General features: G+C 52.6%; 1 protein-coding gene across 21 annotated transcripts in view; it reads left to right on the top strand.

The window, feature by feature from the left end:
• RAP1GAP2 (RAP1 GTPase activating protein 2) overlaps positions 1 to 24,971 on the top strand; it is a 210,790-nt gene extending 185,819 nt beyond the window's left edge. For 17 of the 21 annotated variants that reach the window (XM_070482583.1, XM_070482581.1, XM_014826937.3 and 14 more), the window contains 11 exons: positions 2,611 to 2,682; positions 3,183 to 3,269; positions 3,872 to 4,006; positions 12,340 to 12,477; positions 12,946 to 13,064; positions 14,963 to 15,076; positions 15,325 to 15,442; positions 15,911 to 16,037; positions 19,215 to 19,291; positions 19,654 to 19,692; positions 20,567 to 24,971. In XM_070482583.1, the coding sequence (XP_070338684.1) occupies positions 2,611 to 2,682; positions 3,183 to 3,269; positions 3,872 to 4,006; positions 12,340 to 12,477; positions 12,946 to 13,064; positions 14,963 to 15,076; positions 15,325 to 15,442; positions 15,911 to 16,037; positions 19,215 to 19,291; positions 19,654 to 19,662 (996 nt within the window). In that variant the 3' untranslated portion in view covers positions 19,663 to 19,692; positions 20,567 to 24,971. The remainder of the gene's footprint in view (positions 1 to 2,610; positions 2,683 to 3,182; positions 3,270 to 3,871; positions 4,007 to 12,339; positions 12,478 to 12,945; positions 13,065 to 14,962; positions 15,077 to 15,324; positions 15,443 to 15,910; positions 16,038 to 19,214; positions 19,292 to 19,653; positions 19,693 to 20,566) is intronic. The other 4 variants (XR_011493635.1, XM_070482585.1, XM_070482588.1 and 1 more) reach the window with 4 other exon arrangements.
• Positions 24,972 to 25,443: the final 472 nt, after the last annotated feature.

Below are 25,443 nucleotides of genomic sequence, written 5' to 3'. Positions count from 1 at the left end.
GGAACTCTGCAGTATTTCAGGTGTCCTTTATTTAGGTGCAGGTCAGCAGGGAAAGTTAGAAAAGAAAAGCACTGGGTGACAATGGTTGCCCCTTCCTGGGTGCTTGCTGCATACCGGGCACTGAGTTGCACCCTCAGAAGCACAGTCTTTTCGAATCCTCACAAGCGCCTGGTTGGGCAGGGCCTCTCCTTAGCCCTATTTTACAGGGAGGAAATTGAGGCTGAGAGCTGAAGTCACTTAAGGCCTGAGGCCACAGGGCCTGGCAGCAGTGGAGTGGAGCCCCGTCCAGGTCTGCCTGTGGTCTTCATCACTGAGCAGTCGGAGCAGGTGGAAACTTGGCTCTGAAACTCGGTGGTGCATGAAACATTACATCGGATTATTTTTTAGACATGGATTTTGTCCTTATCCTGCCAGATTGGAAGGAAATTCCAGCTGAGCCATCCCCAGAACTCCGTCCTCTCCCTGTCTGAGGTCACCCTGCCGCCCAAAGTCCCACAAAGGTCTAGGAATCTATGCCAAGCAGCCCACTGGGGCAGACTCCTGTCTGGGGGCCCCCTTCCGCGCTCTACTGATCTGTGGCTTGAGGAACCTCTGCCGTCCTCTAAGGCCTCCACTTGGACAGACATGAGGATCGTGTCAAGGCTGGAGTCCTCGAGCTTCCCCACCTCCTGGTGCATCCTTATTACTCACACGCCCCAGCCTCCTTCCGCTTTCCAGCCCTGAAGCTTCTCTTCAAGAGTCACCTGCTGCCCCTCTCCTTCTCAGCTTTGCCCCGCCCTGCCGAGAGGCCCTCACTGGATTTAGAAAACAGGAAGGTGGGGTTGTGTTCAGGCAGCTTCTGCTTTCAGCCCGGCAACCCAGCTGTCCTCAGGAGGAGGGAGCAACAAAGGCCCAGCGCTTTGCTGGAGAGGGGTCAGGAGAGGGGACACAGTGGGGACGGAAGATGAGTGGCTGTCACCAGGAAGCGTTCTGTCTTCTGCCTTTCTGACACGGCTGCTGCAGTGGGCTTGTCTGGCTGGGAGACTCTGGATTTAAGGGCATGTCTGAAGCCACTTCCCCAGTCAGCACAGACCACTTGAATGCAGGCCTGAGAAGGAGGGGGCATTGGGATGGGCAGAGGGGAGAGGTGGGTCTGGCCTCTGGCCCTGTCCCAGTTGGCAGCCCCTCGGTGGCCTTCCCCCCACTGCCTCCCCAGATTCTGGTTCTGTGGGTAGAATTTTTGACTGGTGCCACGGGTGCAGAGTGGGTCGTGGAGGGGGCCTGTGTTTGGCAGCTGGAATCAGCCAGAAATGACGTCAGCCAAACATGCCCCATTTCCTGACTCTGGGTACTGCAATTGGGGCCATGCAGACAGCCTTGAGCTTGGGAAGAGAATGCCGTATTGATCAGCCCTCTCCCGTTCCCTTCCCCTGCAGACCCTGGGAAGGCCTTTCCTTGGCCGGGCTCCGAGCTGCCTGCTCACCCGGTCTGGCAGACTCTGCATCTGCCCTACTTCACAGGCCAGGGTGGCTGGCGGCGTGCCAGGGCTGGGCTCACGTCAGCAGCCGCCTGGGGAAGGGAGAGGGCAGAGTCTCCAGAGAGGTCTGTAGCCTCGTGGACTGAGAGCAGGTGAAACCAGGGCACCTCCTTGCAGACAAGGGAGATGGAGCTGTGGGCCTCTCCTGGGCCTGGAAGACCCCCAGGCAGAACACCTGGGCACTCTCAGTCCATTAGTTCCTCCTGCCGTTGGTTCCAGTTACCCAGACTGGTCAGAGGTGCACACCCCACCCAGAGCCTGGGACACCCCTACACAAGCACCTTGATGTTACCCCCACGCCCAGTTCCCATCCTTGGCCCTGGTTCTCTGTTAGTTCAAACCTCACCCGGACTGACTGCTCCTGTGTGTGGGGCCAGGGCTCCCAGACACTAGTCCACCGACTGCACAAAAGCTCTCAGGAGCGTTTAACTGTGCAGATTCCTGGCTCTACCCCAGAGCTTCTGATTCAGTAGGTTTGCAGTGGAGCCCATGCAATCGATATTAACACTTGAAGTGATTCTGCTGTATGGCTGGGTGTGGGAGTCAGTGTTGTGGGAAAATAACTCCAGAGCAGGACTGGGAGGTCTGGATTCTCTGTTCCTCTCTGTGGCTGATCACCGGTGTGCCTTTGGGGGGATCACTCCATGTCTCTGGGCATCTGTTTCCTCATCAGTGAAACAGGGCTAGTAATTCTCACTGTGCCTTCTCTGAGGATTAGGATCCCAATCAAGTGAGGTAATGAGATAAGGCCTCGTGGACACTTTTACTGCATTAGAATCAGGGTCCCAGGCTGCTCCTCAGCCCTGTCCAGTCCTCTTGCCAAACCCGCTTCTGGCCTCCAGGAATGCAGATGGGAGCACGCAGATGGCTCTGCACCGTCCAGCCCCACTTCTAGGAACAGTGACTCGGGCGGTGCTGGCGCTGGCTCACGGGGGCACTTCATTTGTGTTCTGCCAAGGGGATGGAGGAGGAGGCGGGTAGATCTGCTGTAGGATGGGGCTGCCCCAGCACCAGGGCACAGAATGTGGCATGCTGTCATCCTCTGCTTGGGTCTCTTCCAAGCTCCTGGCCCACACCGAGATACTGTGTTTCAGGTCTCGGTCACTGCCCGGGAAGACGTGCCTGCCTTCGGGCCACCTCTGCCCAGCCCTCCTGTTTTCCAGAAGGTAAGAAACTCTCCTTTCTGCTCCTCTCATGCCTAAGGCTTCAGGTTCCCATACCTGAGTGGCCGCGGTTGGAGTGGGGCTGAATTTGGCTGGGAGCATTAGGAAGACCTTTTGCCGGGTTTGAGGGTCTCCACCTCTCCATCCTGCTACCTGCCTGGCCTAGCATAGGGCTTCTTGTCAGGGTGTTTGACACTGGGGTTGCCTTTCTGCTAAAGGAAGGGTTTTATACCATGTTCCAGTTCCAGGACCCTTGGACAAAAATGGCGCCCAGTCCTGGAAATGCCACTGTGGGTGTGGAGGGTGCATTTCCCAGGACAGGGAAGCTGGTTTCCACATTGGCATCTTAGCAGGTGGGCTTGCTCTGGGCTAGAAATGATCACGTCAGGGGACCTTTCAGAGGCCCTCTCCAGACCCCTGCTCTGCCTACCCATTACTGTGGCTGAAGCCCTTTTGGCAACAGCTGAGACTGAGAGAGGCCCGGGGCATCTTGTCTGTTCCAGGGCCCAGAGTTCAGGGAGTTCCTGCTCACCAAGCTCACCAATGCAGAGAACGCTTGCTGCAAGTCTGACAAGTTCGCGAAGCTGGAGGTGAGAGCGTGGTTTCCGAAGGTCTTCCTCCTGCCTCTCTTAGTGGGGGCGGGGCGGTCTATACTCCTGTATATAAGGGTAGAGGGACGTGGAATTGTAGGGTGGCTCTTGGGCCTTTGGCTTGGGTTCTTTGCTGACCTGGGGACCCCTGGGAGATGAGTTCTGTTGAGACCTGCTGCTCTGGAGGTGCCTGCAAAGGCTGGGTTGCTGACAGATCTAGTCCTGGTCTGTGTGAATGGCGCCACCTGGAGGCGGTATGAACGGCCCTGGATGAGCATCTGGATGGAGAGGAGCAGTGGGCAGTTGGGTACATGGATGTAGAGCTTGGGGCGGAGATCTGGGCTGGGAGTCTGCGCAGTAGAGCTGTGGGATAGCCCATGGAGAAGGGGCAGAGGGGAGAGAGCAGAGGGCCGGGAATGGGGCTGTAGTGTTGACTGCAGCCTTTGTGAGCCTGGAGCCTAGCCTGTCCTTAGGTCTACACTGTCGCCGAGATACAGCTGGCCAGAATAGCAGCCCTCAGGCCAGGTGTCTGGAGCCCCCAGGGAGAGGGCACGCCTCTGCCCTCAGTGCTAGCTCCACAACCCTCGCCCTCTCCCTTCCAGGACCGGACGAGGGCTGCCCTCCTGGACAACCTTCACGATGAGCTCCATGCCCACACACAGGCCATGCTGGGACTGGGCCCAGAAGAGGACAAGTTTGAGAATGGGGGCCATGGGGGATTCCTGGAATCTTTTAAGGTACAGGCACAAGAGTGGCTTGGGATTGCTGTGGCAGGGAGCGGGTGGTACAAACAGGGGAAGAGGTGCAAGGTCTGCATGATCCTGACCCCAGAGCCCAAATGCCAGCCAGAGGTGGAAGGACCAGCAGGGGCATCGCAGGTGTTTGCAGAGGGAAGAGGCATCAGGCAGTGTGAGTGGTCGGAGCAGCCAACGGTATCTGCAGCGTCCGCCATGTCCTTCCTTGATCTGGATCATCTCCTCCTGACCTGGGAGTCTGATATGCAGGGGCAGAGAAGGAGTTAGCAGCAGGAGAGGAGCCGGTACAAACCAAGAACATGACTGCTTCCATCTGCCTCCTTCTGTGGTCGGGGAGTCCAGGGCAGGACGGCAGGAGCAAGGACACAAGCCTTTGGGGTCTTCAGCAGCCAGTGTGGGGTACTGCAAGGATTCTTCCCAGCTGGCAGAGCATTGGAGGACCTGGCCAGGGCTGGTGGGATGGAGTTACAGGCAAGTCCCAGTGGACTTTGCAAAGGGAAGAACTTTCTAACGAGAACAAGCTGTTAAAAGAAGTCCCTGGAAGTATTTAGGTGGAGCTTGGACGGCCACTTAGCTGATGTGGGGTGAAGAAGTTCATCGTCATGTGCTTGCCGAGTGCTTGTTGGTCTACCCGGCACTTCCATCCAGGGTCTGATTTGAGTCTGGCTTCAGTCCTGTGTGGTTGGCAGAAGGAGTCTTGTTATTTCCACCCACAAGTGAGGGGACAGGCTGAGAGAGGCCGCAGGACTGCTCCAAACCTCACACCTGAGTACAGGTAGAGCCTTGTTTCATGCCCTTAAGGTTTTCTGGTCCTTAAGTCAATGTTCTACTGGATTGCCCATTGCAGAATGATTTGTAAAGCTACCATTTTGGGGGCTTCGTGTTGGGGGTTAGGGTTGGATCTGCCTATGTTAGCATCCCAGCTCTGCGTCATCATGGGCAGTCTTCACAGTCTCTGAGCTACTCTTTTCTCATCAACGACACAGGGATGATACATAGGACCTCTGTCATGCAGTTGTTGTGACAATTCGTTGAAATAGTGTCTGGAACAATTCGCATGGCCTGGAGAATGCAGTAAATGCTCAGTGAAAGTGTTAGCTGTTATTGTTGTGTAAAGTGAAAGCTTAACCCGCGTGATCCTGTCTGGAACCTCACAGCTGCCCTCTCTGCCCTGAGAAGAAGGCTCTTATTATGAGTATAATAATTCATACCCAATTTTAATAATTATGAGTGTAATTTTACATGTGAGGAAACCAAGACTCAAAGGGACACAGTAATTTATCCCAAGTCACCCAGCAGACACGGGAGCCGGATCCAGGTCTGCTGGATTCTGAAGCCTGTGTTCTTAACAGCTGTGTGACACTGCCTCCTGGTTCCTGACTCGGTTCAGATTCCACGCACACTAGCCCGGCCTGGGCAAGCCTGGGTTCCATCTCTCGCTGCCTGGCTGGACCGCAGACAGCAGGGCAGGGCTTTGCTGGCCCTAGTCGGGGCCAGCTGCCCAGATTCCTCACGAGGGTGGGGGTCGGAGCCCAGCCATTCTTCCAGGCTGGTGAGAGATTCTTGGGGCATCTGGCTCAGTCCTGATGGACAGTGGCAGCCAGGGTGAACTAGCAGAAGCTGGGAGATTACGAGGAAAGCGGGGCAAGGGAGAAGAGGAACGGGGAAGAACAGGGGAGCCAGGTCGGCCAACCTGGCCGAGACAGGAGTGAAGGTGAGACCCTATGAACAGGGACTTTGTAGCCTCTGCCCCACATTGTATCAAGCATATCAAACTGCTCCCATGCCCCACAGTAAATGTAGTTTATATATGACTTGAGCTGCGGTTGCCTAGTTGACATGGTGTTATATTTTGCAGACATTTAATGCAGTATTTGTTGCTTTCAGTTTTGCAAGTTTCCTTCTGTGGTTTGGAGTTATTGTTTTCTCAGGTTTCAAATACTTTATTCACCTGGAAATGCTTGTAGGCTGTGGACACTCTGCCATGGTGCCCAATGGGTAAAATGGCCCAGCAGCTACAGGCAGGTTGCGGGTCTAATGGAGGGTGGCCTGAGGCCACTGGTCCAGTCCCCTGCCTCTGGCAGGAGTAGCATCTCATCTGTCTTTGACTCCAGTGGGTCTGTCTAAAGGGGTTTCCAAGAGAGAAGATGCTTCAAGACTTTATCATTACTTGTATTTGATCTAATAATCCAGGGAATTCTTCTTTTCAACCCTAAGTCCTTCCAACTGAAAGGCTGAAAACAGGCCCACTTCTGCATTCTGCTTCCATGCCCGTCTCCGGGGTAGCACTTGGGGGTGAGGGAGGGGACTGTCATGGCCTGTAAGCCTTCAGAGCGTGTTTTCCTCCTCTCAGCTGGGGGACAAGAACCCTTTTGCCCCACGCCTTCCTTCATTGCTCTCATGTCTCTGAGCTGTGGAGGCCAGAGCTGAGAGTGGGCCAGGCTCAGCAGCATGGAGCCCAGTGCTGGGGGATTCTGATGTTTGGGCCGTGCCTGTGGTCTGACCCAGCTTGGGAAGCAGTCTCTAGTTTTGGTATGTCTTCGTGGGCCCCTTGGGTGGTGCCGTGGTGTCAGAATTATTGGGATTCCTCATGCGGTCCCTTACCCGGACCTTCATGGAATTCCTCTTGAAAGAAGTGGTGCATGCAATGATGCCAGGACAAAAATTTGCTTTATCTCCTTCCTGTCAAAGTTCTCATCTCACAGGTGCGTGGAAGCATAATTGAGAATTCCCAGGACTAAAAGCCATCTCGGCCATCCACCCCTGCCTCTTGTGACTGTCCCTTCCCCCCAAAGGGACCCTTTGTTCCTTTCCTAGGAAGCAGACCCACCACTGCCCCAGGCTGGGCTGCTTGCTCCTCCCACCACTTAGAATAGCTCTTCTTCACATCTTGATTCAGTTCCACTTGCTGTATTTTAAGCTTTTCTTCCTCGAGACACAGAGCAATTGGTTTATGGACGTCTAGATCTGCTTCTCAAGCTGAGGGGCTTGGAGATATTCTCAGGAATCTGCCAGTGCTACAAACACTTAAATTTTGTATTTTCTCTGATAACATCAAAGCTGATAACATCAAAGAAATATATTTCCAATTATAGAGACTAAACTTTTGCAGTGAATCTCACCGTTAAAAGACATTTCTGTGGAGTAAGTAGGTATATTGCAAATGCAGTCCGTGGGAACCCTGGTGTTGCGGTGGGTCTGTGAACATACACTTGGAGTTTTGCAAGAATATTTTTCTTTATAAAGGAGCTGTACATACTCACCTTTGAAAAATATTGATTTCTAGACTATTGGTCTTAAATGCTGTTCTCAGCCACTGCCAGCTGTTGATGAAGTTTTTGTTGGTCCGTAATGAAATGGAAAGAAAAAGTGACAATACTGGATGTGTCTACATGCTATGTACCTAAAGCACGTGTGAGCCACATTTTGAGAAACAATGACCCTGCCCAGCCCTCCATTGACCTCGTCATGCAGAAGGGAGTGGAGGACCAGGGAGGAGAAGGCTCCCGAGCCTCAGCAGGACTGCGACCATAGCAAGCAGGGAGTTGTCAGGTGAATTCGCGCAGCCTTTGAGGGACTGTGATAGTTAATGCACTGGTCTGATGTGACCCCTAGTGGCCGGAGAGGAGCACCAGGCCTCAGATAACCCCAGCAAGGTACCTGCAGGCTGGGGCAGCTCATGGATGAGAGCTCTGGTCTGCTGGAGTGGAGATGTGGAGGGATAGCTCCTTCTTCCGTCAGCCTCTGTCGTTTATTTGTGCTGCTAGGGGGACAGAAGACCCTAATCTGGACCTCAGAGTATTTCTTGATTAGGAGCCATCTCAGCAGACAAGCAGTTAGCATCTTTCTTTCCAAGGGCCCCTGCCTCTGTTGCTTGCCTGGTACAGATAGGCATGTCCCGTTAGTGGTCATCCCTGTGCATTGTGTCCCTTAAGTTGAGTTTGTTAAGTTGAAGCAACTCACAACACCAATTTGTGAGGAATCGAGGTTTGTGGTTGGCCTGGAAAAGACATGGCTCCTTCCATGATGCTAGTTGGTGTTCAAACCCCTACCTGAAATGAAGTGACGTAAGCATATAACGAGAAAGTGACACCCTTTCTTTTTTCTCACTCGCCCAAAGGAGAACTTGTTCAAAGGTAAGCCATGAAGTGTGCTGAGGGCTGGAAAACCTTGGTGACTGAGGGTGGGTGATGGAACCAGAGATGATTAGCTTGGAGGAAAGCAGACTCTGAGGACAGCTAGGGACAGTTGTGTGAAATATGGAATAAACTGGTCTGAGACCCCAAGGTCTAGAAATGGTAAGATTTCAGCTTGGTGCACAGAGGACCTTTCCAAAGGTCAGGTTGTCCACCACTGGAACAGGCAGCCTTGAAAGCAGTGAGCAGCCCATCCCTGGGAAGAAACAAGCAGACAAGAGATGAACTGTGGCCCAGATGAACAAGGGGCTGAGTGGGAGAGGGTCCAGATGGTCCCTGGAGACCTCCTAATGCTGACACAAAGCCTTCATGTGCCTGTCCTTTTCTCTCCTGCCTACCTCTCTCCACATCACTGTCCTCCTTTCTCTTATTCACCTTTCACCTGACTCTTCTGCCCAGCTTGAGAAGGCTAGTGCTTCCATCTCTACGTCAGATTGAAACATGAAATACTTCAGACTATGTCCCTGGGTGATTTCATCTGAACATAACTTTAAGGTTTTGAGGTAGCTATTGTCTGTCTGCTTCTATCCCTAAGAGTAGGGAGGAGAGCTGATCCTGAGTAAATATCACACCAGGTGTTTGGCACACGCTGTCTCATATCATCCTCATTCAGGGACCATCACCAAGTTGTACAGACAAGGAGGCTGACTTAGAGAGGTTCATACATTGTGCTGGGAAGAGCCAGGATTCAAACCCTCCCTGTTTGCTTTGACAGCAGACGGTCCCCCTGCAAATTCCTGGAATTCCTCGTGAGCCCATTGTCTCTGCAAACTTAGCTCGATGACTCAGACAGCAGCACCAAGGGCATTTGAGGAGAAGATGCCTTCTCTGACATCAGCCTTGAGATTGTTTTGAAAGCTCCTGGTTTCTAATCATCCTTAGTCCATCAACCAGTTGAATTATATGTCCAATTCTGGACCACCTTTTGGGATCCTGGGACCCTTTCATCTGGAGCCCAGGGTCCTGGGTTTGGGTCATGGCAATGTCTTATCTACATCGTGACCTCAGGCAATAATTTACCTTTCGGGACCTTTTCTATCAAATGCCTGTCCTCTGTACCTCTCAGAGTTGTGGGGATCCAATAAGACCATGCGTGTGAAGCTCAGCAGACCAGATGCCATTACGCAGGGCTTATTACCCACATCAAACCCCTTTTGAAAAGAGACAGTGAGGACTACATCAGAACATAGACGATTAAGTGACATCTCACTGTTGATGACAATAGTGGTGGTGGCAGCACACACAGGGCACCAACGGAATGTAATGATGCTGAGATTTATGAGGCACTTAGCTCACTTGGGGAACCTCACTGTTTATGGAGGGACACCTCAGTGTGGTGCCACACCCTTCCTGCCCTCAGTTTTCCAAGGGGTGTGTGACTTAATGATCTTTAAGTGATGGAATGAATAGTATGTGCTGTCTGTTTTAACCATGGTGCAGGAAACTGTTGCTAGGCGACTCTATTCTGTGGTCTAGAAAGGGAGAGAGAGAGATGATCTCCCTCAAGGGCCATCTTGGAGAGGCTAGATGACATCAGGTACGAGGCTGCTGGGCTCCGTGCCTCATTCGCAAGAGTAACTTGTCTCCAGGGCAGTCATATTTACAAATGGCCCTCCTTCCTGAATCACCTTCCCTGGTCAGGATAGAAAGGCAGGCGAGGTGATCATTCACCTTCCGAGCTTGGAGATTTCCTGACCTTGGGGAGAGGGTCCGGGGGGATCTGCTATTTCGCTAGGAGCAACATTCATGCTGATTTCTTGGGACCACCTTGCTGTAGACTAAGCTCTTCCCTTGAGGCTTCAAGAGAGGGAAGGGGGTTCATTCTTCCACATGAGAACATCTGTAGCTTGGCACATGGGGTGCATAAACTGGCATGTTTGTACGTGTGTGGGTATGAACCCAGGGAGGAAGGGAGCAGTGTTCACGTTTGTCCTTCTGCATCGGTTTCCCGAAGCCGAGGTTCTGAGAACCCCATCCGGCTCACACAATAAGGAAAATCCATTAGCTCACTTAATAAGAAGGCCAAGGTAACTCATGGCTCTGCATGGTCATTGGCATCGGGTTCTTTCTCCTTTCCCTTCTGCCATCTCCAGCTTGTCAGCTTCATCCTGCAGGCTCGATCTCTCATGGCCCCAAGCTGGCTGCTGTGGTTTCAGGTACAGACATGTCACATCTCTTTTGGGAATCATTGAGGAAGCCTTTCCCTGAAGCCCCCAGCAGAGGTCCCCTTATGTTCCACTGGCAAGGGGATGGGTTATGTGACCGCCTTAGATTGGACTTGATTTACTCCTTCATCCCACGGAGGAAGAGGGGACATTGGACCAGACAGTGGCTCTGCCAGCAAGGGATGTGGTGGGGAGGGCACTTTTACGTGAATGACTAATAATATCTCCATTCATGAGTCTTTGCATGTGGCTCTTAGGCCCTGGGGCCCTGGACAGCTAATTAACGCAGAGGGAGCACCCAGGGGCCCTGGGTCTCTCAGCGTGCCCTAATTTTAGGAAAACGCCTTGTTTCCCCAGCTGACTTGTACACTCCTTGAAGGCAGGGGCCAGGTCTCACACTTCTTTGACTCCCCTCCTACAATGCTCCCAGTTCCTGGCACAGCGCCAGGCACATGAGAGGCATGCAACAAATGCTTAATATTAACAATTAGAGTAGCCACGTTTCTTGGGTACTTATGGTGTGCCGGGCTCTCTGCTAAGAGCCTTGGATGTATTCTCACAAGAACCCATGGAGTAGATATCCTCCATTCCATTGCACATGTAAGTCTCAGAGAACGTAAGCAACCTGACCAGGGGCATCCAGCTAATGGGTGGTGGAATAGGGAGCCCAGATATAAATCCTGGTAGTTGGACCCTGTCACTTGCATGCTTTCGACCACTAAGTTGTATTGCTGCCTGGCTGTATTATTGAGTGACTGAATAAATGATCAGAGGGGAGTGATGCGAGGGTTTGGGGTTTACTGGAGAGAAACTTCCCTTCCTAGAATGCTCATGTCATCTGTGAAGGCCTCCAGAACCAGAGAGCATCCTTCATGTGGTAGCCAGAATCCTCTTGGACTTCCCTTGTCAGGGCATCCTCCCTGGGTTGAGCTGAGATTGGCCTCTCTATAACCACTCCCCTTGGGTCTGGTTCCAGAGCAACAGAGGCCTGCAGAGCCGTCTGAAGGAGCGGTCTTCACCTCCTAGGTCCATCCCTGTCGTGGGCTCGGCAATCTTGGTTTTAGCTGTTCTTATCCATGCGTGCACTGTGACAAGCCCCTGACCACCCTGGTTGTCCCCTCCTGGACACCTCACTGTTTGCTGAAATGCCCTTTGCTCTTTGGTGGCCCTAAGTGGGCACAGGGCTCTTTGTGGGCTGAGCAGCTCTTTGCCCCCTGAGGCCTCCCACCTTGCCCACTCTGAGCGTGCATCTTCTCTTTCAGCAGCTGTGTCAGGCTGCGGGCTTGTACTGACAGTGTCTTAAGCCCCTGCAAGTGAGTGTTGGCTCCATGCACTGATTCGTAAGCGCTCCTACATGGTTCACCAGGGGCGAATGTATTGCACATTGCACAAAGCCCACATTGGGATGACAGCAGAAGGGATATCTAGTGTTTAAATATAAGGATGCTTAGTTCTCTGGGAAAAAGAGTCAGATTGGGCTCAGGCACATGACTGTTGAATTCCCACCACGAGCCTGCGTGGAACGTATCATTCCCAGTTTACAGATAAAGAAGCTGTAGCCTAGAGAGGTTGCTAACCAGACAGACCAGGGTCACACGGGTTTGGTGAGCTGTCGAAGCCTCACTTTCCTTAACTGTAAGATGGGGATAACAGCTTTTGTCCACCTTGCTGGGGAGCTGAGGCCCTGACCCCTCGGACTCTCCCTGGCTGGTGCCTTCCCTCGCCTCTGCTTTCTAGGAGTCACCCACGCCCAGAGCATGGGACTGAACATGTGAAAATTCTCTGCGAACCATAGTGACTGTAGCATGAGCTACTGAGAGAGTGAGCATGCAAGTGTGTGTGCACAAGTGTGCACATGCTGAGGGCAGGGTCTGCAGACCCCATCAAGAGGGCAGGGTCTTCTGGTGGCAGCCAGGCTCCACCTCTCAGGTCCTGTCACCTTCTCTCCCCACAGCGGGCCATCCGTGTGCGCAGCCACTCCATGGAGACCATGGTGAGCAGCCAGAAGAAGCAGCACAGTGGGGGCATTCCCGGCAGCCTCAGCGGGGGCATCTCCCACAACAGCGTGGAGGTTACCAAGACTACCTTCTCTGTGAGTGCCACAGGCCAGCGGGGGCCCGTGGAGGGTCCTCCAGGCCTGGGAAGGAGGAGTGCATTCACCCAGGCTTGGGCCAGGTGACCAGAGCAACTGAGGCTGTTGGGGGTAACCCCAGACTTTGTGGTTCTCAGTCTGTGATTGCCTGAGTCATCCTGTCCTTCTCAATAGGCGAGGCTCTCCTTAAGGTGGCCCTGACCCCATGTTCCTCCAAGAATTCTGGTCTTTGGTGAATTGTTGCCTGGGCTTACTAACACAGGAAAACAGGCTGCAAGTGTCTGGAGCCTCGGGGTCTCAGCTGCTGTAACATAGATCCCAACCTTCCTAGCTGTCTTACTATTTTCTGGAATCTCCTCCAAACTAGGTAGGGGGTTGCAGGAGCTGTTTGTAGACCAGAAGAGGGGATGCGGAGAAGGAGATCTGGGCTTGGGGTATGAGCACGTATTTTGGCGGTTTCATTGACAGCCTCCGGTGGCAGTGGCAACGGCGAAGAACCAGTCACGTAGCCCCATCAAGCGGCGGTCGGGGCTCTTCCCTCGCCTGCACACGGGCTCTGAGGGCCAAGGGGACAGCCGGACACGAAGGTAACTGTCAGGGGCCCCCACTCCAGCCCGACTCTGGGGTTTGTCAGCTCTTCACCGCCACAGTCATCAGATGCCTAACCCTGGGGAGGGCTTTGTGCAGCTTCGGGAGATGGCTTTTGTCTAAGCGTGGTCCCCACTTCAGGCCCCTGCACATGCCCTGTCACTCACACAGCTCTTTATCCACCAAGGCAGATTTGGCCAGTCTCTGCACAGAACTTTCCAAAGTCATTCTTGTTAAATTTTGACCCAAACTAGAAACGTTGCTTGCATTCTTTTCTTTCTCTGCCTCCTTTTTCAATGCTCACTCAGAGGTCCTCTCTTATGGACACCTTCCCTGATTCTGCCAGGCAGAGTTATTTGAACCTTCCTTTGGGCTTCTAGAAGGTTCTATTCTTCTTCTTTTTTTTTTTTAAGTAACTCTCACGTTGTATTATACTTAACCTGTTCTTGCCAACTGTCTTTCTGATCCTCCTCCTCTCTCACCCTTCCTTCCCAGTCTTCTTCACTGGCTCTCCTTTCTCCACCTGCCCTTAAATGCTGGCGTTCCCAAGGCATTCTACACACACCGACCGCCCCCCCCCCCCCAAGGTGGTCGTATCCATTGATCCACAGAGGCAGGGAGCTCAGAAGCCGGGAGAGGAGAAATTCCACAAGGGAGGGTCAGCAGTGTCAGACTTGTGGAGAAGTCCAGCACAACGATCCAAACTCTTGCTTGGACTGACAGTTAGGAGGTCGTTAGTGACCTCATTGAAAGTGCATTGAGGGGCTGGCCCGGTGGTGTAGTGGTTAAGTTTGTGCTCTGCTTTGGTGGCCCATGTTCGGATCCTGGGCGTGGGCCTACGCCACTCGTCAGCCATGCTGTGGTGATGACCCACATACAAAATGGAGGAAGATTGGCATAGATGTTAGCTCAGGGCTAATCTTCCTCACCAAAAAACCCCAAAAAAACCTTCATTGAGACACTTCATGCCTCTAGGATAGCTATAATCAAAAAGACAAATAATAACCTGGCGGCATAGTGGTTAAGTTTGCACACTCTGCTTTGGCAGCCCAGGGTTCGTGGGTTCAGATCCTGGGCGTGGACCTACATGCTGCTCATCAAGCCATGCTCTGGCAGTGTCCCACATACAAAGTGGAGGGAGATGGGCACAGATGTTAGCTCAGGGCCAATCTTCCTCACACACACAAAGACAAATAATAACAAGTGTTGGCAAGGATGTGGAGAAACTGGAACCCTCATTCATTGCTGGTGGGGATGTAAACTAGTGTGACTGCTTTGGAAAACAGTCTGGCAGTTCCTCAGAGGGTTAAGCGTAGAGTTACCATATGACGCAGCTCCCAGGTATATACGCAAGAGAAAATATACACGGTCTACATAAAAACTAGCAAACAGGTGTTCATAGTGACATTATTCATAATAGCCCAAAGTGGAAATAATCCAAATATCTATCACTCAGTGAATAGATAAACAAAATGTGGTAAATCCATAAAATGGAATATTTAGCAATTAAAAGGAGTAAGGTACTGATCCACGCTACAATGTAGATGAGCTTTGAAGACCTTATGCTAAGGGAAGGAAGCCAGTCCCAAAAAGACCACCATGTATGCCTCCATTTATATGAGATGTCCAGAATAGGCAAATTCACAGAGACAGAAAGTAGATTAGTGGTTGCCGGGGGCCAGGGGGAGGGAGACATCTCTGTTGTCTGCCCGCCATAGTCTCTGAGAGGAGCTCGGGTGGGAATGGGGGTCCTGGTGGCTGTGCTCTGGCAGGCGGTGCTATGACTCTATAGGCCCCCATGGTGCTGAGAGCTGGTCGGGCTCTGTCTAAGGCCTGGGGCTGGGGTAGGGGTTGGGGGAAGCCTCCCTGGCCTCACTCCTCATCCTCGTTTCCTCAGTGACAGTGCATCCAGCAACCCCAAGACCCCGGATGGCGGACACTCTTCTCAGGAGATAAAGTCTGAGACCTCCTCCAATCCCAGCTCTCCGGAAATCTGCCCCAACAAGGAGAAGTAAGAGAGTGAGGGTGGGGAAAGGCTGACTGCAGCCGCTTGGAGCCCTGGAAGCTGCTCTCTGCTCCAGGCAAGCTGAGAGTCAGCATCTCTTGCTTTGAGAACTCTCTGGAACACAGAAGCCAACAGTCATGAGGAGCTGCCGGTGGGCAAGCTCAGGTCTCTGCTAAGCCTGCCCTCATCCCCAGGGAGGGCCCAGGGGGCCTCTGTGTGTGACCAGGGCCTGCCTTGCTTCCTGTTCCCTGCAGGCCCTTCATTAAGTTGAAGGAGAATGGCCGAGCCAACATCTCCCGCTCCTCCTCCAGCACCAGCAGCTTCAGCAGCACGGCAGGGGAGGGGGAGGCCATGGAGGAGTGTGACAGCGGGGTAGGTGTGGCCCTGTCCAGCCTTGGGGAGCAGGGAAGGGCACCCTGGGGCCCAGCCAGACACCTGTTCTCTGCATTAAAATAGGTACTGCGGGCTGAGCCCCACTCTAGGCTCTGTGGATAAAGGGGGAAGTATGGAAACAAGAGGTGGACCAGTCAGCCATCTCCACCCTCTGGGAGCAGTGGTTCAGGGAGGTCTCCTTCAGAGTGACGTAGGAGCAGCAGCAGAGGGTCAGAGGCCAGACTGAGTGGTGTTCCTGGCTTGAGAGGAGAGGGTCAATGGCACTTCGTGGGGGCTGGGCTTGGGGGAGGTTGGAGCCAGGGTTGGAGGCAGCCCAAGGAAAGAGCGGGTCCAAGTGAGGAGTCGGGGCCAGTGGCTGCCCTGTGCTGGCGGGGGGCGTGTCTCAGGCCTGCCACGGCATGGACCACCCTGTGGGGCTGCCCTCGCTCACCCGGCCTCTCTCCCCAGAGCAGCCAGCTGTCCACAACCTCGCCCTTCAAGCAGGAGGTGTTTGTCTACAGCCAGTCCCCGAGCAGCGAGAGCCCCAGCCTGGGGGCAGCCGCCACCCCCATCATCATGAGCCGGAGTCCTACAGGTCAGTAGCATCTGGTGGTGTGTACAATGTGGCTGGGGGCGGGGGCTGTACCCTGACCTCTCTTCGCAGGGTGCATGCCCCAGGCACCCTGAACTGACCAGTTTCCATTCCTACCCCAAAGTGTCAGGCCCTTCAGCTCTGCTAGCTCACTGCATCTGTTCATCAACCTTAAGAGGCCTGTGTTCTTATCTTCTCCTTACTCGTGGGGAAACTGAGGCTCAGAGAGTTCGTTGATTTGCTGGAGGAGTTGGGATTGTAAAGCTGAGTCTCTTTCCTTGACCTCTCGCCCGACCTCGTCATCGACCTAAGGCCCCTCTGTCACAGCAATGGTCCTGATAATGCAAGAATAGGAGGTGGCAGAGTGTTGCAGGTGGAGGGAGCTGCACGTGGAAAGGCCTGGAGGGAATTGAGAGACTGTTCTGGAACCGCACGTGGTTCAGTGTGGTTGGAGTTCACAGAGAGCATGGATGAAAGAGGAGACAGCGGTTAGAGCGACAGGCTGGGCCCTCCACGGGGACCCTGGTGAGGATTTTGGTGTTATCCTGCCAGCAGTGGAGGCCATTGGAGGGTCTGAAGTCTTTGAAAGTTCTTCAGTGGAGAAGCGCCATCTGGAGTAGAGAAAGATCATTTTGGAGGCTGCAGCTGGCTGAGTAGGAAGGATTGGCGGGGAGCAGATTGGGGGAGGGATATCAGTGAGGGGTCTCAGTGGGCGGTAAGGGGTGATGGGGCCGTGGATCTGGGAGTGTCTGGGGCAAATTGGAGAAGGATGCAGATTCAAGAGGTGTCAAGGAGGTAAAATCTTCTGGACTCAGTCGTCGGGGTCCAGAGGGAGCAAGGAGTCTGGGCCTTTTGGGGTTCTGTGATCCCTGCAATTGGGCAGAGTAGGAGGAGCCAGCTCTGGGGAGAAGGTGAAGGGTCAGAGCCCGAGGGGCATCCCGGTCTGGATGTGTGTGGTAGGCACAGCTGGGTGCTGTGGGTGCCCAGAAGTCAGAGCCTTGGTCCTGCCCTTGAGGAGGGCAGCCTAGTGTGGAGACAGGACTCTGGAGCCTGGGTCCAATTCCTGGATCTTCTGTTTACTAACGATGTGATGTTGGGCAAGTTACTGAGTCTTTCTGTGCCTCAGTTTCTGCAAATGAAAAATAGAGGGAGGGGAATGGTTTCTACCTCATATGGTTGGTTGTGTGAAGATTAAATGAGCTTATGGGTCTAAGAGATTTAGAATGGTTAACTTAAGAGTTTATTTAATAACAGGAATAGAACAATAGTGTAATCAGTGGTTTTCAACTGGGGATGATCTTGCTCCCCAGGGCACATTTGGCAATGTCTGGAGACATTTTTGATTTTCATGATGGGGGGTCAGGGGATAGGCTACTGGCATCTAGCGGGCAGAGGTCAGGGATGCTGTGAAACAGCCTACAATGTACAGGGCAGCAAGAAATTATCTGGCCCAAAATGTCAATAGGCTGAGGTTGAGAAACTAGTTGAAGTGATGGAAACACACTCTCACTCAGCCCGCTGTGGCTGCCAGCTGTGGAGCTGGGTTCTCGTTCTGGCCGTGGCATTGACAGGTCTGCTCTCTGAGCCCGTTTCCTCATCTATAAAGTGGAGTAGTAATACAAATTCCCTGATTTTTTAAAAAATAGGGCTTAATTAAATATTGAAGGGATGAATGGAAGAATCTGTAAGCACTCTTGGCTCCTACTTGGTGTTAAATAAATATCAAAATAAATAAGGTTTTGAGTAAAGGAGGTTTAGAGAGTGCCTGTGACTTGCTGAAGGTCACCCGTGGCAGAAGTGGACCAGGAACAGGCCTGGTAACTCCTGCCCGGTGCTTATTGTCTCCCACTGCCCTGTAGTATTTAACCCTGAGGGGCCACCCCTCATCCCCAACCCCACAGAAGTTGTGCCGGGTACCCACAGGGTGAGCTTGTGGAGATCTGGAAACCTGTTTTAGACTGTTCAGCTGCACCTGGGGAGAGACAGGGCTGAGCGGAGGGAGGTGGCCTGGGAGGGCCTGACATCCGGTCTTCCATAATCTCGGATGCCCTGACCATTGGTCATTTCACACCTGGGGCTCCTACGGCCCTGAGAGGGGATTGGCGGGTTACATCGAGAGGTACTCATAGCACTGAGTGGAACCCGTGATTGGAAGCACCAGGAGTAAGTCAGCAGCCTCCAGGTGGAGTGTACTGAGCTGTTGGTTCTCTCAGCCAGAGGAAAACCAGAAAGCCAAGTGGCCCCCCGCCAGTGGTGTGCTGGTAAATGTTTAACAACTGGCTCTCCTACCACACACACACACACACACACACACCACCTTTATGTTTACTGTAAATTCTAGTGCTATAAAGAATCTGAAGCATACAATTTATAAAAGATAGAATGTCCAGTATTCTTTACTGCAAATTTCATATAGTCAATCGATTATCACAAAATACTTTGATTGATATTTGCCTAACCTTTGTATCCATGGAGAACGTAAGATCCCAAATGATGCACAAGTGTAGTCCTGACATGAATGGGCATTGCTATTATTTTGTCAGTGACACGAGCAACTTTGATGAAGGAGAGAGCAGTTTTCAAACACTGGGAGAGGATTCACTCACTCACTGTGAATTCTTGTGCCATTCTCAATGCAATGGCTATAGACACAACACATTTTCAGGTTTAATTTATATTAACATTTTCTCCATTGGTTTCTTGAGTCTGGACAACAAAACCATAAATCAAGCTCTGATTTGTGGTGTTTGCTGGTTTCTGTGGTGTAAACCCTCCTGCCATGGCTGACCTTAAGCCACCAATGGGACCTGGAGTTGGGAAGAGCCACCAGACAGATACAACAGACGGAAATAACCTTAAGAGAATAGATAATAGTCAAATGTAGTGAAATAACTAGGAAAGGCTGACTTTTGAGTATTTATTACTTTTGATGAATATAATTCAATTGTAAGCTAATATAATTTAATTTTTTTTAAACGACTGGGTTTAACAGCCAGCTCACAACTTTTCTGAAAATTTAAGAGTTGGCTGTCGTAGTCGGTGCAAGTCAGCTAGGGTTTCTAGTGGAGAGGAGGAGGCCCCCTTCTCCTGGCCTCCCTATCCAGTGCCCCCTCCCCGCCCTCAGCCCCAGTGACCGCTACAGTCCCATCCTCTTTTCATGGGCATTCTTCTTTTTCCTAGACGTCAAAAGCAGAAACTCCCCGAGGTCAAACCTGAAATTCCGCTTCGATAAGCTCAGCCATGCTGGCTCCAGTGCGGTAAGGATCTGGAGGGGTGGCCGTGGCAGGGGAGCCTCCCACGTTCCAACGTCCTCCACAAGCCAGCCTTCCTTCCTGGGGGCACATCACATCTGGGGAAGGAGAGCTCTGGTCACATCTCTGGGTGATGCTGTTGGTTCCCATGTGGTGTAGGCATCAGCCTGGGGGTTATCAGCCCCCTCTGCCACATGCGCGGTGTTAGAGCCACACCCGGTAGGAGCTGTGATCTGTTGGCTTCTGGGGCCTCCTGCCCCTTCCTGAGCTCACTGGAGGGTTGAGAGCTGAGTGCACAGAAGCTGCAGTCGGTGGGGATTATGTTGTCTGGTTATTTAAAACTCTTGTATGGATTTTTGTTGAAACAGGGTCACTAACGTGAAAGAGGAGTCCTTCGCCTGTCAAAGGTGGGTCAAGGGTTTGTTCTGCTGTGGCCACGAGGGAAGGTGTGACCTTTTAAGATCAGGGTACTGGTGGCCTGATAACCTGAGAATGGCCAGAGAGATCCTGACAGCTGGGGAGGGTCGGTGGCCTCCTGCCGAAGCCTCTATGATGGGGTTCAGTCTGGACGAGGAAGAGGGCAGATTGCCTTGGGTGTGGATGGGAAGGGTTGCCCAGTAGGATTGGGCCAAACTCACTGAGTTGGTTTCCCTCCTGCAGAGAAGCCTGGTTCCTGTAGGCAGAGGGGCAGGAGCTCAGAGCCCACCTGCCTCCTTGGAGGGGGAATGCCTCAGTTTGCCCCCTGGACTCCCTGCTCTTGGCAGCCTTTCCCTCCTGTGTCTTTGGCCAGGGCTCTGGGCTGAAGTGTGTCCTCCTGCATGTCCAGAGAGGCCCTCTAAACATTGTGCAGGATGACCCCAGGAAGGACCTTTGCTTCCAGCCTCAGCCGAGAGAGTGTGTGGTTCTCAGAAGAGCAGGGCATGGGTCCAGCTCGCTGCCAAGGCCTGAACCCCTGCTAGAGAAGTTACTAGAGACCCATCTGAATTCCCAGCCCTGCAGTGGGGCTCCCAGCCGTATGAGTCACAGTTGGAACTAAGAGGAGGGGGACAGCTGAGTCCACTTTAAGTAAACCTGATCTGTGAAATGAGAATGCTGACACTCACCTCCAATTCCCATCGCGTACTTCGATGCCACTGTTCACCAGCTTCTGGGGTTGGGTGAAGTCTGGCCCCTTCCTGTCCTGAGCACATACAGTGGACTGTAGCCATGGGCGCCTGTGTTCGCCCTCCTTTCCTCTATCCAACGTTTGGTCATCATCTCCCTTCTCCTTGTCTCTTCCAGGGAAGACCCAATTCTATCCCGGAGAAGACTCCTATTTCAGCAGTTTGGGGGTGCCATCCACTACTCTGACCGTCACAGGCCTGCTGCCCCACCGGCCACCTGCCCAGCAGACCGGCTGTCTGTCCCAGTGTCCTGACCCGGCCACAGCCCTGCCCACCCCTTTGCCAAGATACCCTGTTTCTTGAAAGCACCTTCCCATCTGTGGACTAGGCCTCAGTCCTCCAGGCTCCCCCTACCCCTGACCACCTGATGTGATGTGTGTCTGGGTCATTTGTCATCTTGTTTTGTTTGCAGAGGCAAGAGCTGGGCAAGGGGGCATCTGGGTACCAGGGACTCAGTTAGAGACCAGAGAGGTGGAGAGAGTGGTGAGGTGGGGAGCAGAGGCCGACAGCAGGACTGCGCCCAGGGAGGGGCAGCACTGTGTCCTGGACGTGGCAGGCATAGCAAAGGCATTTAGTGGTGGTGGAGGGAGCACTTTTCCAGGAGCAAAATTCGTAGCTGTCTTTGAAGATGTCCTAATAGAAATCAGCTCTATTGCTCTCACATCTCTGGAGCTCCCTCACATCTGTTTGCTTCTGTGCTAAAAACTTCTTACCCGCTGCTGACATCAGGCCCAGAACTGCCTCCATCCCTGCTCCCTGCATCTTGAGCATCCGCGTGAAGCTGGGACGCAGCCGGGCGTGTGTGGGGAGTGGGCGCTGACTGTTGCTTGCCGGCAGCTGGAACTTTTGTCCGGCCTGATTTCACGCAGGCTCCTCATTGTGGTTGCTGTGGGAGAAGCCCTGGGTCAGTCCCTCCCCTTTGAGCAGATGTTTTTCCCATGAAGGATGGACAGCCAGGAGTAAGAAGGAATTCAGGGAGGAGAGTCAGCGAGTGCCCAGACTCTGGGCGAGGAAAACCTCAGATCCGAGGGTTGGGCCGGGATCAGGTTTCCACTGGGTGTGGAGGTTCACGGAGGAGTTACTTCAACCCACCACTTAGGGGAGGGTGGGGAGGCGAGATGGGGATGACACACCAGGTTTGTCAGGCTGGTGTGTGAGTAGGACTTAAGAGCTGTGTCCTTCTGCAATTTATGTTCCTGGCTTCTGTGGGGGACCTAGCGCTGCCTGAGGGACGCTTTCCAGCTTACTTGCCCTTTGTCTGTGTCAGGGTTTGATCCCCCCAATCTTCTTCTTCCCCCCTCCAACAGCAAGTCTGTGGGCAGTTGTCACATCTGTGGGATTCCTGCAACCTGGGCCTCGGCTGGGTGCAGTTCAGACACTGCCTGCACCCTCAGCTGGAGCCACCTTCACTGGGTGAGCCGGCTCGCTCTCTGAGGAGCAGCCCCCCTCGCTTCTCAGCCATCCAAGTCTGCAATGCGAGAGGTCATTGCTGCTGACCGGCCTGGGTGGGGTTTAAGGTGGGGTATCCTCCAAGTAAAACACAGAGACTGAAGAGCAGACCCTTGGCCGTGCTGCAGCTTCAAGTGCATGTGGGGCCTCTGTGACACGGAGCTGCCGGGGGGATGCTGGCTGGCGGGGCTCCTGTTTTAACAAGTGGATGCCAAGGATTTCCAACCAGCTGCTTTATTTGCCTTGGGATCTGGGCCTGTTCCCAAGTCCAGGCCTATAAATGTGACACTTGTTTTTGACTGATGTGACAGTTTCCCCATTGCTTTGGCCATTAGAGCAAAACCATGAACCTCTGACCCCTACTTGCATGGACATGGTGGGGTCCCCTTTGCAGGCTGGTAGACATCTCCCCTCACGCTATTTGGGAAATGTATTTACTTAAAGCACTAGTCCGGTAAGATTTATTCTAGTTAGAAGGTCACCAAAATGTCTGTTTAGCTTTTATTAAAAGTCACTGTAGCGGCACCCACAGCTGGAATGAGGCCCGCGGATTCTGGCAGCTCTGCTGGCTGGGTTTCTGAAGGAACTTGAAAGGTCAAACTGCATTTCTTTGAAAACTCTTCCTGGGTTCTGGCTCGCTTCTCTGGGCAGCTGGTATTTACAGCTGCTGGGTGGTAGTGCTGTGTTGTGTCTTGGTCGGGGGGTCCCCTGGGGTTTTCAGGTTGTCCCTGCTCTGTCCAACTTGGGAAGCTCATACCCACCTTCCCCCGCTGCTCTGGCAGCTCCCCCCTGCAGCCCCCACCTCCTGTGAGGGCTTTGCCCCTGCCTCTGAGCCAGTGGCCAGGAGACTCTGCCTGGGGAGAGTCAGTGTCCAGAGAAACTGAGAGGCGCAGGCATGCCCCTTAAGAAGCACAGACCTGAAAAGTGTTGTCTACCTTCTGGGTGCTAATGGGGGTGCTCTGGGCAGGATCTGAAAGGTCCCTGGGTCCTGCATCACCATTTCTAGAAACTCCATCCTATGGCTTCCAGAATGCACACGACTAGTCCCCCTGAGGTCCCAGGGCTGAGGGGGAGGAGAACAAGGACTGTCCCCTCTCACCCCTCTGGACCGTGGGGCAGGCGGCTCGGGTTCCTGGAGGCAGCTTCTCTCACACTCTCCTTGCATCTGCTGTGGTCCAAAATGTCTTTCCTTTTATTGCTTCACCCAGTCTTAGGGCTCAAAGATTTGCTCAAGCCTCATCAGTCCTTGTGACTAGACTCATCCTGATGGTGCTCATGCTGGTATTTGAGGCGTTCTGCTTGCCATCTCCTAGATACAGGAGAAGTGTTTCCTGGACACTTCTCTGTCTCTGGGAACTGCCTGACTCACAGAAGACACTGTACTTGTCAGGCTCTGTAGGGCAGCCGTATGCCTGTGCTCAGTCAATGCTTAAAAGCAGATGCAGAAAGAGCTTGACTAGAGCTTCTGTCTATGCTAATGAGTAGAAAATGGCATTTCTTGAAAAATATTCTGTCTCAGCTTGGTCAGCATCATCTTGATGTTCAAGCCTTCTGGGCCCCTTTTAGGATCTATTCCAACCATGTCATTATCCAGGTGAGAAACCTCAGCCCAGTGAGGGGAAGTAACTTGCTTGAGGTCACACAGCCAGCTAGTGGCAAAGCTGGGATTAGAACCCACAACCCAGGGCCCTTCCTTTGGCACCACCTATGTGGTTGGTTGAACAAGTGGCTGCATTTCCTGGGGCCCTGAGTTTTGGAGAAGCCAGTTAGCTGGGAGGGAGGTGTCAGCAGACAAAGGTGCTTGTGGGACCTCAGTCTCTGTTCGTGTTATCAGGAGGGATAGTCTCTCAGAGTTTTCAGTGAGGGCCCTGGGGTTTGGATGCAGCTTAAGGAAAGAAAACAAGGAGAGTAAGAGATTCCAGTGGATTGTTCCTTGGTGACATCGGCTTTTCAACCAGTCGGTAATGGAGGTGAAGGGCGGGGCAAAGATGCAGTTAACCAACCCTCAGTTTCCCCTTTTTAAGTTAAGAAGAGAAGTGGTAAAAGAAAACTCTGGTTCTCCCTGATCCTTAAGCAAAGGTGGTTAATAAAAATATAGGCTCAAGTGACGAGGTGGGACGAGAGCCCGTTTCACCTTCTTACCCTGACTGTTTAAGGTGCCAGTGTGAACATTACCTTCTTCATTCAGTTCTGAGTCAGGAGAGACAGGTCTGTTGTGGGGGAATGGGCGGGGTTCCAGATCTCAAGGCGACAGGTAGTTGGCAGGGACCTGGCCGGTCATTTATGCTCACACCCCGGGCTCCTCCTCCACCCTCTAGCCCCCTCAACTCAAAGGCGAGGGTGGGTCAGTGGAGTTTGCCAAGGCTGCCCTTGCAGCCTCTGGGGGCCGGGTGGGGCATTCTTCCACAAGCTCTGATTCCTGTTTTACCACCAGCCCCTTCTCCACCCTAACCCCACGTCTCCCTCCTTTCAGCTGGGCCATGTGTCCCTTTGGAAGGAAGGAGACAACCCCTGCTAGGGCCAAGGACAGTGAAGCCCTGCCTGGTGAGAGGCTATTCGGGCCCTGGCTCTGTCCTGTGCCTTACCAGCCCTGGGGACAGGGTGTGTGGCTGGAGACTGGAATTTAAATGCCATCGTCTTTGATTTTGTGACATTTCTGCTTGGAAGGGTTAATTCCCCCTTCCCGCTTGTTAGCATGTGTGCCAACTGCCCCCTGTCCTGGGCGTTACCCTTCCACACTCCAGCCCAGGAAGCGCTGACATTAAGTGTGAAGAGATTCCTCTATGTGATAGAACCTAAGAAGTAGAGCTCGGAAATGATGATCCATATGATGATTGACTTTTCTTTCTTTCCTCCTCTTGAGGAGGTGATTCGTAGACCCTGACTGCCTATGTAATGTAAATAGTGTACATTTAATTTATTGCTATGGTAGCACATTGTATTTGTTAATGTATAAAACAAATTCTAAAAGGTCGACAAATGTATATTTTGTTGCTTAAATGTGTCTTTGCAGAAATTGACAATAAATAACATATTTTGTGTCCATCAGTGTTCAGACTTCTTTGCTTAGAACCCCAGTCCTGAGCATCGCTGTTCAGTTCACCCAGAGGTTGAATAGCCCAGGGGCCATGTCTGCCCTGTAGATGTGTTACTTTGGCTTGAAAAGTATTTTAAAATTTTTGAATTAGTTACCAATGTTTAAAAAACTGACCACAATTGGAAAAAAAACCCCACAAACCCCAAACCTAGAAATTTCACATAAAATCTGAATTTTTCTGTTTGTTTTAAAAATCAGATGCTGGGTCCACTCCTTAGGAGTGGCACTAATTGGTCAGAGCTCACAAGAGGTTACCCTTCTGGTGGGACCTGAGCGTACCACAGTCCCACCATGCCCTAGGTGTTTACACCTGCAGCATTTCACTCAGTCTTGTTATTTGCTTGGCCCCTGATAGGCATCTGAGTTTGAGATCCCTGCTATTCATTGATTTGTCTCCATCCTGCAATTTTCTCCCTTCTGCCCACTTTCTTTCCAAACTCCTGATTCAC

This window comes from Equus asinus, chromosome 13 (assembly GCF_041296235.1).
Source record: "Equus asinus isolate D_3611 breed Donkey chromosome 13, EquAss-T2T_v2, whole genome shotgun sequence".
In the NCBI taxonomy this organism is placed as follows: domain Eukaryota; kingdom Metazoa; phylum Chordata; class Mammalia; order Perissodactyla; family Equidae; genus Equus; species Equus asinus.
The sequence above is the reverse complement of the archived record's forward strand: the minus strand, read 5'-3'. Positions and strand labels throughout refer to the sequence as shown.